Source organism: Pygocentrus nattereri, chromosome 18 (assembly GCF_015220715.1).
Source record: "Pygocentrus nattereri isolate fPygNat1 chromosome 18, fPygNat1.pri, whole genome shotgun sequence".
Classification (NCBI taxonomy): domain Eukaryota; kingdom Metazoa; phylum Chordata; class Actinopteri; order Characiformes; family Serrasalmidae; genus Pygocentrus; species Pygocentrus nattereri.
In genome coordinates this window covers 22,629,274-22,645,287 of record NC_051228.1, presented here as the reverse complement: position 1 = coordinate 22,645,287, position 16,014 = coordinate 22,629,274, and the positions used below count along the sequence as shown (strand labels likewise).

Sequence of the window (16,014 nt, the reverse complement as noted above, 5' to 3'; positions counted from 1 at the left end):
AGTAAATACTATGAATTATTCAGTAACTACAATATATACTTGAGGAACAACTATGGATTATTAGAAACTACTATAAAACTATTACAAGTGCAAGTTATGAAGTTATGAGGAGGACAGTCTTGACCCACCAACATATCCTGAGAGCTGAAGGGGTTAAAAAGGTGCCAATAATTTCTAAATTGCTTGCTTTCAGTATGAGTATCTGATCTTCTTAAGAAGGCGCATTATCAACAGCATGTGAAAACAGGTCAAGGCAGTAATCACATTACACAATGCATACCTGATGCAAACTGAGTTATAATATGGCTACTAATATGTGCAACAATAATGGCACAAGACCAGATTTTATTCCACAGACTGGATAGACTACAAACATTTCACAATATATCATGCATTCAACAAAAAAGAGCAGGTGGGCACACTAAATCCATGGCACAGAATATAAATAAATGAACATAACAACAAAAATATTAATACATAACAAATAAATACTGATTTTACCCAATAAGTAAACATTCCTCTCTTTGTAACATAGAAGGTTTCAATGTATGCAATAAAACTCTCTCATAAAAGTGTCAGACAACAGCCAACATCCAACCAATCACTACAGAGAACAAGGGCAGTTAAGCAGAACATAAGGCATCAAAATAAAAAAGGTTTTTAGTTTTATAAATAAAAAAAACAAGAACTTAAACTGATATTGCTCAGTGAATGTTTAAACCTTTTGAAGATGTATACAGCGCCACCAGTATTACTAATCATATGGCTTCTCTACAATATAATCCATATAAATCACAGCGTACAGCAAGATAATAGCACACTTGAAGATTTGGTAACACCTGTAGCATTAAGTGGAGCCGCACTTTTGTCCGGCAGGAATATCAGGTCACATGCAAACAGCTTTTAAACCCCACCAGCTACGTCACCAGCGTTAAAACGACAACTGCAGCGTCATAGTGGTCCAGCATTCACTGCAGATCGTATTGAATCACTGGTGGCGCAAACTGCTCTGTCCACAAAGGGACTAAAGGTTTCTATAATAAACTATTTATGTAATCACAATGTTCTTTCACACATAAGGCTGCACAGAGATCTTACTGCAGTATAGCAACAATATTCACAACAAATATACATGACTGTTTGGCAACAATTAGATAATGTACAAAGACCAAAAAGCAGCAAAATAGAAGCATGAAATACGATGCTAAGACTCAAGGTCCAGAGTATGATAAGACATCTGAGAGTGATGTTGGAAGGCAGAGGTGATGTAGGGTACACAATATCAATGAATGAGAGAGAGAGAGAGAGAGAGAGAGAGAGAGAGAGAGAGAGAGAGAGAGAGAGAGAGAGAGAGAGAGAGAGAGAGAGAGAGAGAGAGAGAGAGAGAGAGAGAGAGAGAGAACTAAAGAATGAAACTTAGTGTTTGGAGTCTCGAGGGTAGAACTCTGCCAGTGTGCTCTGAGGGATCCTCTTCAGCATCTCCTTGGGGAAGATTCTCATAAGCTGCCAGCCAATATCGAGGGTTTCGTACACACTTCGGTTTTCATATGCACCTGCAGTGCATTACACATGAAAATATAGGTTTTAAATAATTATTTAAAATTGCATATAAAATATATATATAAACATATTGCAGAAAAAAAAATAAAACATGTTACCCTCTGTTGAAAAGTAACTCCTGCCTTAGTTACTCAATCAAGTAATTAACCAAATTTGACTGGTTGATTGAAGGTAGTTACACAAGATGGTGCAGTTTATCATTCGGTATGAGCATTGTGCGCACAAGAACAACTGCTTTGTCGGTACAAAATGACTTTCTACATAAGAATCTACATAAGATTACCATCATTGGTGTATATAATGAGCAAAAAAAGAGAAGGCATTCAAAAGGTATGTGGCGATTTTCAAAGATAATTATGAAGGAATGTTCTATCAATGACATTTAGCTGTTTGGTCCTTGCTGTTCAGTAAAGTCAATATTAAATGTATCTAGTATTCTGGCATATTCACACTCAAATCCTGATAAATTAGCAGCATACCTTTCCAGTCTTTCCAACTTGCAGCCCTTAAACTTTTCTACCAGGATGCACATGTTCACATGGCAATGAATCAGATCTGTCATACAAGCTGTGACTTCCTGCATGAACAACCAACTACTCCTTCACTTCTCAGTCATGTACAAATTATACTCTCTGGACATCTTTTTCCTTCGCAAAGCCTGGAAACACTGTAAAAACAAAAGAGTTCTGCTTTTACAGCATAAATATCTATCTCCTGATGCCGATACCAACGTCAATACATAAACATTAAAACAGGCAGGTAACCAAGAAGAAATTTGCCTTTTGCAAAACATGCCTTTTACTTGGTAAATGTAATGTGCTAAAAGACTTCCATTTGATTTATCCAGGTTAAGGAGGAACATTGTTTTACTATAGTTTTGAAAGAAAGTTTTGGTCTAAAATGTATTTTTTAAAAATATATTCAGGGTGGAGAAGCGCATGCAGGGCATTATAATGTTAACCACATAGTTCAATTTGAGCCACCAGAACATGGTACCACAAAACTCAGAAAAGAACTGGACGTGGTGCAACAACCCCATAAGACCACAGTGCAGTTTGAAAACATCAATACGTAAGTATTTAAAAAATTACAGAAATTGAGACTATATCCACCTTAGCATTAGCAAATGTACGGGGTTACAAATGCAGTAAAATGAAGTGCATATACTTTAGTGCAGTAGTCCAGTGCCACCTTAACATTCTGAACTTTCAGAACCAATGACAAATCACCAGTTACCAGTTACCAATGACTATATCTGCTGATATTCATTCATTGTGCTTCACTAGTTGTCATGCTTACTAAACTGACAAGCTGTGCTATAGTCATCCACACATACAACATGAAGCAGAGGCTTCAAGAACTGGTTTGGCAAAATATCAAATGTACACAATTTTCCCACTTACAATAGATGCAGCTGGTCACTCGAGACATGTTTACTGTCCAAATTTTGCTTATTTAATTTAGAACTGGAATGGTGAGGCCAACAAACACCATATTTATATTCTTTTAACTCAATACTTACAATTCTCTCAACTCACTCATAAATGTCTTCATCAAGGTTGCACAGACTTGTCAGTGTGGTTTAGAGCACAGTATGATTTATTGTGAGGAACAAAAATGAAAAAAACTGCAGACAGCCACTTTACACAACAGGATCTGTAACCACAAACCACTGCAGGAGTAGGAGTGCTGATCGAGAATCAGCATTTGCAACAATGACTGTCATAACTACTGAGGAATCTGGTCAGAGATCAGTCCTGCTTTTTGAATATCAGACATGAATGCCGCTGCAGAGAATTTTTTATTCATTTTTGTAGTTCCCAAGTAAGTCATACTGTGCTTTAAACCACATCTGCACCACACCAGCGTAATAGAGACCTGGAGGGAATTTGAGCTGGTTGAAAGACTTTTCAGGAATGTTCCTGCATGTCTTTACAGAAAAGATTTGGCTGACTTCTTGTGTTTGTTAGCAATGTTAGCTTGTAATTCCAGTTCTAAAGTAAATAAAAATAAAAATTTAGACATCTGGGGTAAGTGGAACATTATATACATTAGATTTTTCACCCAGCCCAACAGACTAATGAACATAATTGGCTATAATAACCGTGTTCTTTAGGGGGCAGATGTGACTTTGCTGCAAACAAAAGTACATCCCCTCTAAAACCCACAGATGCCAACCACATCTAGCTCAAAATTTCTCATGGCTGTCCCCAGACATTCTCATTATGAGATCATGTCTGGCCCTGCAAATCTACAGAAACAGTAGCCTGTAGTGGGACATTCTAGCAGGACTAAAAAAAACTTCTGGTAACAAAACAAAGGTAAGACAGAAGAAGTACAAAAAGCAAAGCAGTTCCTCCCACCTTCGGGGTACATCATCAGAAGGGGAGCTACTGGCTGACACTGCCACATTTGTAAAAGTAATTTACCTAAAGCAACATGTCAGCAGTGTGGGATTATTTCACATTTCAGAAAATCAGACGGAAAAATTGCTAAGTACAAAACGTAGTTAAGCATTACAAGATTATCATTACAAGACCATGGCAAAGTGCACAGCATTGAAAATATGCTTTTAATTTAAGCTGAGCTTATGTTATTGTGACAGAAACCCCTTGCGTTTAATTGGTGTCAAGTAAAAACCCTGTCTTTATTTTATTTTTTTTATTTGAACCCTCCAGTTATGTTTTGCATTGTGTTAAAATGTGATGAACAAAGCAACAGAAATGAAAAAAGAATCAGTATTACAAATTAACATAGTTCGTTCCTGTTGCCATTTTGAAGACCCAAGGTTTTGTTCCAACAGCAGTGAATTACAGGTTGGATAACTGCATTATTTATCAAAATACAACATTTAAAATGTGAACAATATAATGCTATTTATTGTTATAGATATAAATTCTGTCACAATATGCTTTTCTGAGCATATCTGAGAATTTCTGAGCATACTGACTAACTACAGGTTTCATTACAAAGTGAACATAATTAGGCCTGTTTAACTGGATCTAGTTCAACTGGTTTACTGCAGTGTGGTTTTTAAAACACTGAATAAAATTACTGTAGTTATAAGTTTGTTACTATTATTATTATTATTATTGTTGTTGTACTTGGCCTTACACATTCTATTTTCTCTGTTCCAACTTCTTAAATTTCAGAAAAACTAAATATTTTGATGCATACTGTGTATTGTAAAAAATGTCTTGAAATATTGTGATATAGTATTTTTGTGTGATATAAAGATGTATCGTTGCATCCCTAAATTTTACCTTTAGTGATCAGTTAGTTTAGTCACTCAGACCATGATTTAAGATTAAGTTTCTAATACTCACCCTGAGATATGAAATTCTTCTCAAACTTCTGCAGAAACTCCAGGTACAGCAAATCATCAGCTGTAAGGGCCTCTTCACCGACCACAGCCTTCATGGCCTGCACATCTTTTCCGATAGCATAGCAGGCATACTGACAACAGAAGGACATTTTTACACAGCCTATTCAGTGACTCTTACCACTACACTACCATGATAAATTTATGTATAGAGCAGCAGTCTTATGCAGTCAAAAGTGCTTTATCAAAACAATAATAAAATATTTAATAAAAAGCAAAAGTCAAATACTCAGTGAACACAATAAGAACTACAAAGCAAGAGTAAATACGCTAAATATAAAACATGACTGAGCACTACCTGTTAATAAAATAAACAGCTCGCTTTCTCAGCACTAAATAATAAATGAATGTTGGACTACTAAATCCTGTTATTGCTTATCCTTTAGTAAAGTATACAAAGTCCAAGTTCTATGCTAAGTCCCATAGATCTCACCAGTTGGTTGGACACATCTGAATGGTCCTTGCGTGTCATCCCCTCTCCAATAGCAGACTTCATTAGTCGAGACAAAGACGGCAGCACATTGATAGGAGGATAAATCTGCACAAAAAACAAAACTTCATCCAAACATCTGCAAAAGCAACAACTAATTTATGATACAGCAGCTCAGACATCACATAATGTCACAGATTCAATCCCAGCTGATGCATACTGCCATGGCATCCCCAAGCAAGCCATTGGCTCCTACTGGCTATTGGCTAAATAAAGTTGCTTTAACCAAAAGAATCAACTACACCTGTGTGCAAAAGTTTGGGCTTCCCTGGGCAAATGGCACAGATTTTTAAATTAATTGAACATAAGGGAAAATCAGAACACAGAACCTCTATAGTGAACACAGTTCTGTACATTTGAATGTAAAACTACTGTTTATTTGTTGCATTTGACATATATATATATATATATAGGATTTACTAACTTTTGACAGGGATGTTTAAACTTTTGCATAAGACTCCAAATTCAAACACAAGTTAAGAAACACCATGTGGTTTTGACTGACCTGTCTGTTGTGAAGCTGTCTGTCCACATAGATCTGACCCTCCGTGATGTAGCCAGTCAGATCAGGAATAGGATGTGTGATATCTGTACAAGTTTAAAATAATAACAACAACCTGTATTTTTATAGGGCATTTAATACAAATTTACAGCTTGCTGTAAATGCATTAAAAAAATAAAGAAATCATAATAGAATGACAAATGTTCATAAAACTATAACAGTACATTGTAAAATTTTCTTAATTAGCCACTTAAGCACGTTTGAGTGCGAAAGAGTTGAAATCAGGGGGTCCCTCACCATCGTTAGGCATGGTGAGGATGGGGATCTGAGTGATGGAGCCGTTGCGTCCCTCCACGCGGCCAGCTCGCTCATAGATTGTAGCCAGATCAGTGTACATGTAACCAGGAAAGCCTCGACGGCCAGGCACCTCCTCTCTAGCTGCTGACACCTAGGAAAGAAAATAACATCATTTCAGGAGTCACAGAATCAGATTTTTCTCATTTTGAGATTGTTAAAAGGACATTTTAAGATTATTCAACCTGTTTTTCTTTAAGTAATTCTATCTAGTGACAGCCCTGTGATGGACTGACGACCTTTCTGGGGTGTATCCTGCCTTCCGCCTGATGACCGCTGGGATAGGCTCCAGCACCCCGCCGCGACCCTGAGGGAGAAGCGGCTTAGAAAATGTATGTGTGTGTGTGTGTGTGTGTGTGTGTATGTGTGTGTGGGTATTTGCCAATAGAATAAGACAATTTTACTACATAAAGCTACTTGTAAATGTCTTAAGTCAAATAATCTTGTAATAGTCTTACAACAATCTCAATGTTAGACATATAGGATTTTTTTTTGCGCAGTGTCACATGCAGCCTATCTAAAGTGCTTGGCACTTAAGAATTTTCATAACAGACAGATTCTTCATCATTTTTTAACATTACTGAAATGAAGGTCTTAAGCCAGCCAACAGGGTGCTAACTGATGATCCTGGCCACAAATGCTGAAATCTGTAAAATTTTGGAATCTTTCAAAGGGATCAAAGGGATATGGATGGTTTGTTATTGATAAATTAAAGTAATTTTGATTGTTTGGGTGTTTTTAATAACCCTGGTTAATTACTCAATCCATTGCAGAAAGTTTAGAGTTAAAGCTTCTGACCTCTCTCAGTGCCTCAGCATAGGAGCTCATGTCCGTCAGGATGACCAGAACGTGCTTCTCACACTGATAGGCCAGGAACTCAGCAGCAGTAAGTGCCAGGCGTGGAGTGATGATGCGTTCAATCCTGCATATGGGAATTAACTCATTATCATCAGCTTATACTCAGTCAAACCCAAAACCAAATCTGAATTAGTTTTAGAAGTAAATCTGAAAGAATCTAAAAGGGCATCTGAAAGGGGTTCAGAGTGTGCTCACGTGGGGTCATTGGCTAGGTTCAGGAACAGGCACACATTGTCCATAGAACCATTCTCCTCAAAATCCGACTTGAAAAATCGAGCTGTCTCCATGTTGACCTAAAGAAGTAATTACAAGTAATTCAAATTCAGTAAACTGGGACCTGCTAACAAGGTCTAATAAATTTCATTTCAAGTTATCTGGCAAGAAAAGGGAAATAAAAAACTAGACTTGTTGTTCTCACCCCCATGGCTGCAAACACAATAGCAAAGTTGTCTTCATTGTAGTCCATCACATCTTTGGACTTCTTCACCAGACCAGCCTGCCGACAGATCTGTGCAGCGATCTGAAATCACAGACACAAGCACAGATTTTTCTAGAACTTTGTCATGACCATAAACCATTGTTGTCAAAACAAAATCACTATTTTAGTTTTTATTTTTTGCCAAACTTCAAAATGTCTGCTGCCCTTTGGTGTTCTAAAAAATTCACAATGAATGGAGGGGATGAACTAAATTAAATATCCAGAAAAGCCTTTTGGGAAATTGTTAATAATAATATTTTTCAAATTCACAAAGCAAAGGCTATTACTGCATTTTAAAGAACAAAATACATCAATATGGTAAGTCATTCTGAACGTTTGAATACAAGCATACAGACAGCAGAACAGTTTGCTCAGGGGGGTCATGTCAGAACAATGTAAAACATTTTTCATTCTGTAATATGCCTAACTTAGTTATTTGAGATGTTATTAAAGCCCTTTGTGACACGAGTCAGGCAAATTAGAGCCAGAGAAACACTAAGTAAGAAAGGAAGCTGTCAAGTAATGTAGCTTAATCAAAGCTCAGCTGTACACTGTAGATGCTGCAGACTGGGCCAAATATGAAAGATCTTTCTGACTAAAGCAAAATCATTTTTATTTCTGTGCACAAAGCTGCTCAGAAGGTGGCTGAATATAATTCAGGGAAAACAACCTCGTTATGTGGTAGACCAGCTGCAGAGAAAATGGGTATTTTCTGGCCTCTGGCGATGCTGTTCATGCCATCGATGGCAGAGATGCCTGTCTGGATCATCTCCTCTGGGTAGATACGACACTGTGGGTTGATGGGTTGGCCTGGAAAACAGGAATATTTAATCACATGTTTATAGACACCCCACGGATAAGCATTATTTATATAAGCAGAGCCCATAAACGCTTCCTTCAGCTGGAGACTGAACATTGTTCATTCTGTTTTAGCTGAGTTTCAGCTTTCATCTCCAGAGAGAAATTTACAGTGGTTGTTTTTCACACTGCACTTTTTTGGCTACTCTCACTTTGTTAAAACCATGGTGTTGAAAAATGGATGAATCTTCACATGAATTCAGTATTTAACAATCTACAGTCTGGATGATTACCCATAATGTCCAAGTAATCCTCCGCCAAGACAGCGGGGCCTCGGTCGATTGGCTTTCCAGATCCATTGAACACACGGCCTGAAAACATAAAAGGTCTCAATGAAAATGTCTTTTTTAGGTTATTATTTAGCTTTTTTTTGATTGTGTAAATTTAGAAATATGCGTCTATTGTATCCTCACCCAGCATGTCCTCGGACACTGGTGTACGCAAAATGTCCCCTGTAAATTCACAGCTCGTCTTCTTGGCATCGATGCCTGATGTTCCCTCAAATACCTAGAACCACAAGAAGAAAAAGCTTTTCAGTGCCTGAGTACCCACATACTGCACAATATTACCTTCTTTAATGCTCCTAATACAAATCACAGCCCAACACATCCTCTGTGTGGAAGAAACCTAAATATGGACTTATTCTGCATAATTTAGTGCACAATATCAATCTTTGTTAAAACACAAAATTTAAATGTGCCATTTTTCTCATAGGCCAAACTTTGTTTTATTTTGTTCCCAATATGTTCAATTCATATTAAGTCATTTTACAGTAAATGTGCAGAAGAGAGGTCTCAGTGGTTCAGATCCTCAAACCCTTGTGGGAGTTTCTTGCGAAGTGCAACATCACAGATCTCCTCTCAAACTAACATGACTTTAGATCTAAGCAAACATGGCAGATAACAGCGAAGTTATTATTGGTGTCCACCCCACACTACAGGATACTGTAGTGTGCTGTTTAATATTTACGATTTACAACTGGGGCAGCCCTGACTGGACTGGGAGTATAGCAGAGGAGTTAAGACTGGATTATAGACACCCCACACCACAGAATAATCTAGGAAGATCTTTGTTTAAGACTACCCTGACATTGGGAGTGTTTTATATGCTGTGGACACAATGAAATTTCCGGCTGTTTATAACAAGCAAGCTTCGTCTTAGCACTTTAATTCCATTAACTAAACAGATAAGGTCTTAACATAAAACCAAGCACAAATTCAGAGAACAGCAGTTCTAGTCTGAATCTCTGGGAATAACAAATTGCAGTAACCCTGTAACTATGGCCTGTAAGGGTTTCTTTGTAGTGGACAGACTGTATATATTAAATCATTAATCAAAGAGTAGATGAGCAACTTCAATGACAGTAACAAGGGATACTCCTACATTACTAAGTACCAATTAATACAGCCTTGTTCATGTGGAATTAAAATCAGCAAATCAGGCTCAACATCGGCCTGATCATCCTGTCGTGTGGGCCAGGCATTACGAGGTATTTTAAAGGTTCTTTACACTCACACATCTGATTATGAAAACAGTTCTCTAATGAACCATCCATTTCAAGGTTCTTTAGCTAACCCAAAGTCGTTTTACTATGGCACTGTGCAAAGAACCATTTTTGATACATATGTTTTTAAGAGTTATGCACTGTAACAGTAAGCAGATGTCAAAATATCCAAAAAAAGGTAAAGTAAAATGCAAAATGCAGAGGCTTCATTACCTGGACAACAGCTTTGGAACCGGTGACCTCCAACACCTGCCCGCTGCGTTGAGTGCCATCAGGGAGGGTGAGGTGGACAATCTCAGCGTACCTGGGAAACTGCATAAAGCACAGTGAGATTTATTATATATGCATACTTCTTTGTTACAACAGGCATATTTCGTTCTTACTGACTACTGATGGTCTCCTAAAGCCCTAAAACATCTTTTCAACAAACTGTTACAGTAAAATGTGTTATGGTGAGAACAACTAAAGCATGTTAATATGTCAGATAAACAGTCATTAGCGAAGATATTCGCGTTTCACAGTCATGTGCGATGTAGCCAGTGGTGAGACCATCATCCATCCCACACAGCATAGAGCAGAACAGCCTATGTTGGCTTTAGCACAGCTTTGTAATGACCACTTGCTATGAGTCTTTCTGTATGTATAATGCATATATGTAAAAAAGTGTACCTCAGTATCTTAGTAAGGATGCTGTTATGGATTAAGCTAGTTTATTAGTGTACAATACCTTCACTTGGTCCAGAATCACCAGTGGGCCATTGACACCAGACACAGTTTTATATGCTGTGGACACAATGAAATGTCAGAACGTTCATAAGCAAGCTTCATCTTAGCACCATAATTCCTTTAACTAAACAGTTATGGTCTTAATATAAAAGCAAGCACAAGTTCAGAGAATAGCAGCCCTATTCTGAATCTCTGGGAATAACACATTGCAGTAACCCTGTAATTATGGCCTGTAAGGGTTTCTTTGCAGTGGACTGACTGTATATATTAAATCACCAATCAAAGTGTAGATAGTCACAGTAGGAAGGGCTACTCCTACATTACTAAGTACCAATTACTACAGCCATATTCATGTGGAATTGCACAATGGTTTTAATTGCATAATGGACATGCATTACAGCATTATAACACTATTATGCCATTAAGCCTAAAATAGGGCTTGTGAGGCAAGAAAACCAGCTGACAGCTGCCAAATAAATGCATGAGTCATTTCATGAGTTTGGTTTGAAAATGACACGCTCATTAGAATTTTCACACTTTTTAATCCTGTAGAGTTTTAATAACATATTGTTCTTACCATAAAAACTAAACATTTATTTTACATAACACTGACACACAACCTCTTCATTCTGCTGTGCCAGAGAGGGATGTGATGAGGTTGAGTATCTCAGGAAAAACTGACCACCATACTCCTTGTTTGAGGGTTTTGAGGGTTAAACATTCATTTATCAACAATAATTTTTTAGTAAATGCTGCAAGAGCTCTAATAAATTCTGCCATGTTGTGGATGCTACCAATGTTGAATGAAATCTAAATGATGTAACTTCTGGCTAAATAGGGTGGTGTAAAATGATTGCTTTTATTCTTTACAATAACCTTATGTATGTAATATTAACATGGACCTAACAAGACCTAACATTAACACTTTCCTTAGTAATATTTCAGTTGAGTCAATGAGTGTCTATGGACATGTAAAAATGTCTGTAATCCATAAAAGTATACACAGAAAAAAAAAACCTTTCAAATATGCAACGTTTTTCTTATAAGCTATGTTAATTATGAATCATGAATCAGTACTTACGTGTGGAAAAACACTTACTGGAAGATGTTTGTCTCTAAAAACATCACTGGATGTTGTGGATGCAAATAGCACTCTTTTTATGTTCATTTTGACAGCTTTATTCCTGCATAATTCAGGGCATTATTTGCATAAGGAATATATCTTTAAGCTAATACAGCTGTAAATAAGTAATTTGCTTATTTAGTATTATAATATGATCAGGTATTTGGTGTATTCATCTGGGCCTGTGATAGTTTTTTTTTTTTGCATTATTCACAATTACAAGCAGTCCTGCATTTTTGATGTCATCAGGCCTTCTGCAGACACTGCTGCCCACAAGCAGAGCTGGACACTGAATCTTCTCTCTTCTAAAACACATTTTCAACCTTTGCCTGATCAGTCAAATATATCATGCATTCACTGATTAACCATAGCAGGATAACCAGCTGCAGAGCTACCAAATAAATCCACCTGCCTCTGTGAATATGTGCATGTATATTTATAGGATCTTGATTTGTCAAGGGTTCTTTAGTACCACCATTCAGACAATAGTTGCATGTAGAACCATGAGTAGTATGTAGAACCATTCCATGTTCAAATGGTTGATGGCATGGTTGATGGCATGGTTTAACGGTTCTTGAGTGCTGGAGAATGTGTTACATATGGTTCTATTTAGAACCTTAAAAAGATTGTTCTTCATGCATTCTTTATGCCATGACCCATGAACACTCAAAGAACCATTTCCATGTTAAAACGGTCCTTTGAATGGTGGAATTGTTGTTCAAATTGATGGAGGATGCACTGTATATGGTTCTATACAGAACCTTTCTAAAAAGGTTCTATTTAGCACCAAAAAGGATTCTTGTGCTGTTAACAGCTTGAGATTGTGACAACCCAAGTATCTTTTTAGTGCTATACAGAACCATTTCAAAAAGGTTATACAAAGAACCATACATAGCACATTCTCCATCAATCTGAAGAACCATGTCATCATGCAAAGAACCATTTAAGCGCAAAATGGTTCAATATAGAAGTCACGATTCTAAACAGAACCATTCCTTTCACAAAAGAACCCTTGGAGAACCATCTTTTTTATTAGGAGTGTTTGCTGATGCATCAAGCAGGCATGACACTGGAGCCTACAAGGTACAAGGGCATCACAGCAGCTGCTGATCACAACAGCTAAGCACTGCAGGAGTGGACAGTGGACAGCTAAACATCTGACCACAGCTATATGATCCAGCAAAGTGGTTGGTTTTGAGCTTTATCTCCAACCTGATACTATCATTCATTCACACTTGCACTGTGAGCAGCAGCTGCTGTTTGGAACAGTTAGCGACTCACTGCAGCTAGGCGAGCTAACGACTAAGCATCAATGTTTTTGTACTGAAATAGCTACTTACTCAGTCTCGGCTGAGAGATGTAGTCACGACTGACCGCTAGCGCATGTTCTCGGGCAGCGACGACGGGCTTGTGTCCGCTGACAGCCGAGGAAATTTCGCTCACGGCCCCGCTGACCATTCCCCGAAGAGCCTTCATGGTTACTTAGCTTAGCTTAGCTTAGCTCCGTTAGCTCCTGCGGGTCGTGACAGCGGCGCTGCTGCACATGCGCAGTGGAGACTGCAGGCGCCGTGTAGTGGACAGGGATGGGCAATGCCACTCAGTTTCTCTTCGATCCGATATTTAAGGCAGCAAATGTCCATCTGCAGAGCTTCAGCCCCCACACACTCAACGTCTTTCAACGACTTTCAGTTCTCCTGAGTGCGGGATTAAGCCGTGGATTTAATTTATACTATATTACTCTTATTAGAGGAGAGAAGTGATTTTTAACAGAGAAACTATCCATATTTATAGGAATATTTTAGATTAAGATTAGATTAAGTGACCCTTATTAGTCCCACAAAGGGGAAATTTCACCTCCGCATTTAACCCATCCGTGAAGTGAAACACCACGTACACTCTAGTGAGCGCACTTGCCCGGAGCGGTGGGCAGCCCAATCTGCTGCGCCAGGGGAGCAGTTGGGGGTTAGGGGTTTTGCTCAAGGACACCTCAGTCATGTGCTGTCGGTTCTGGGGATCGAACCGGCGACCTTCCGGTCACAAGGCTGGTTCCCTAATCAGCCTTGTGTTCCCTAACTGCCCATGCCCATTTTGAAGCATTATATTTTGGTGTTGTGGGATGCCATTAAGCACGCACTGGTGTAAATCACTGAATAGCCGCTCAGCTAATGCCCGTGTCTGACATCGCATCCAGTACATTGCATAACGCATACTGCATCAATATATCGCGGCTGTTGGAACAAAACCTCTTATCCTCATTATTTTTCCGTTTTTTACATAATTGTCAATTATGTCGATGCAGTGTTTAAAACTGTAAACGTTATCTGGAAAGTGAACAGGGTCGCTGTGAATAACAGTTACTAGTTTATCTGTTTCAGCTCCATTAACGATTACAGAGAAAATGCATTTCGAAACATTTAGAAAATGTTACAGCTCCGCTCACAACATGAAGTAAGACGGAATTTAACACTAACGTTAGCTAACTCGCTAGCACAAGTATCGACGCGTCCCAAACCACACACTTCTGTACTTCACACACTGCACTAATGAGTGCACTTATATTGGTACGTGCGCTGTTTTACACACTATTTAGTGAGCAAGTATGCGGTTTGGGACGTGGGGTATTTTACCGCGATATCTCCTTCATCCAGTGAGCTGCCATGTTTCCTCTTCCGATGCTCCAACGTGGAGGATGTGTTCCCATAGCCAGTTAAGCTCGGCTTCACAAATAGAGACAACTGACCACCTTTTCTGAGTGTAGTTCTCACTAATTTGGTCGTCGATTTTAGTCGACTAAGTCGTATAATCGTGGCACCCCTAGTACTGTACCAGAGAACATGTAGAGATTAAGATTAAGTGACCCTTATTAGTCCCACAACGGGGAAATTTCACCTCCGCATTTAACCCATCTGGGCAGTGAAACACCACATACACACTAGGGGGCAGCAAGCACACTTGCCCGGAGCGGTGGGCAGCCCAATCCGCAGCGCCCGGGGAGCAGTTAGGGGTTAGGTGTCTTGCTCAAGGACACCTCAGTCATGTGCTGTCGGCTCTGGGGATCGAACTGGCGACCTTCCGGTCACGAGGCTGGATCCCTAACCTCCAGCCCACGACTGCCCCAGAAGAGACTTACCACTTTATCTCACTTTATCAATATTATCCGGGTTTCTCAAATGCTAGAGGGTGCTCCAAAACGAATGGGTTAAGATGGAGCATTTAAGCAAAATCATAGTTTTATAAATGCTTTTAACATAAAAATCAATACATTCATCTCCTGAACACTGATCACTATAAAACATTTTAACACCACTATTATATTTTTAAGTGCTTTCGAACTCAAGTTATATGAATTAACAAGGTGCCTCATGTAGGTTCATGACCTCAGTGAGTGCAAACAGCCAATGAGCTGCTCAGTAGCAGTAATGTTAGCATCCTGTTGCCCAAAAGCCATTTGCTGTAGAAAAAAGGAAACACGGTTGAGTTTTCAAGTTTTTTTTATAGTAAAATACATCCTTCAACTTTCTAAAATGAAAGAAAAATTCTGGGCAAGTGATTAGAAAATATTTTAAGTTCTTGTTTTTAGTCAATGAGCTAAACCAGCCATTAGGGGTGTGCTTTGTGTACTTCTGGTGCCATTCCCAAGCCCGGATAAATGGTGAGGGTTGCGTCAGGAAGGGCGTCTGGCGTAAAACTTGTGCCAAAACTATCATGCGGATCACAAATATGATTGCCATACCGGATCGGTCGAGGCCCGGGTTAACAACGACCGCCTCCGGTGCTGTTGACCAGCAGGGTGCCGGTGGAAATTGGACTACTGTAGGTCGAAGACCATCAAAGAGGAGAGGAGGAAGGCGGGTTAGAAGGCAGCGAGAGAGAAGGAAAGGCAGGAGTGGAGGTTAGAGTCGGGACTCTGGACATAGGGACAATGACTGGTAAAGGCAGAAAGCTTGCAGACATGATGGAGAGAAGGAAGGTAGATATTCTGTGTGTCCAGGAGACCAGATGGAAAGGAAGCAAGGCCAGGAACATTGGAGGTGGATTCAAACTGTTCTATCATGGTGTAGAGAGGAAGAGAAATGGAGTAGGGATAATCCTAAAGGAACAGCTTGTGAAAAGTGTTCTGGATGTAAAGAGAGTGTCAGACAGGATCATAAGCCTGAAGTTGGAGGTTGATGGTGTAAT

General features: G+C 39.0%; 1 protein-coding gene across 1 annotated transcript; it reads right to left on the bottom strand.

Moving 5' to 3' along the window:
* Positions 1–315: 315 nt before the first annotated feature.
* Positions 316–13,385, bottom strand: atp6v1b2 (ATPase H+ transporting V1 subunit B2). The gene is made up of 14 exons (XM_017708149.2): positions 13,176–13,385; positions 10,714–10,769; positions 10,200–10,298; positions 8,896–8,989; positions 8,716–8,793; positions 8,295–8,434; positions 7,565–7,666; positions 7,342–7,439; positions 7,087–7,210; positions 6,232–6,382; positions 5,938–6,020; positions 5,376–5,480; positions 4,887–5,016; positions 316–1,553 (listed from the first exon to the last, which is right to left on the bottom strand). Exons 1-14 carry the CDS (start codon positions 13,309–13,311, stop codon positions 1,417–1,419), a joined length of 1,533 nt encoding a protein of 510 aa, XP_017563638.1. The 5' UTR covers positions 13,312–13,385; the 3' UTR covers positions 316–1,416.
* Positions 13,386–16,014: the final 2,629 nt, after the last annotated feature.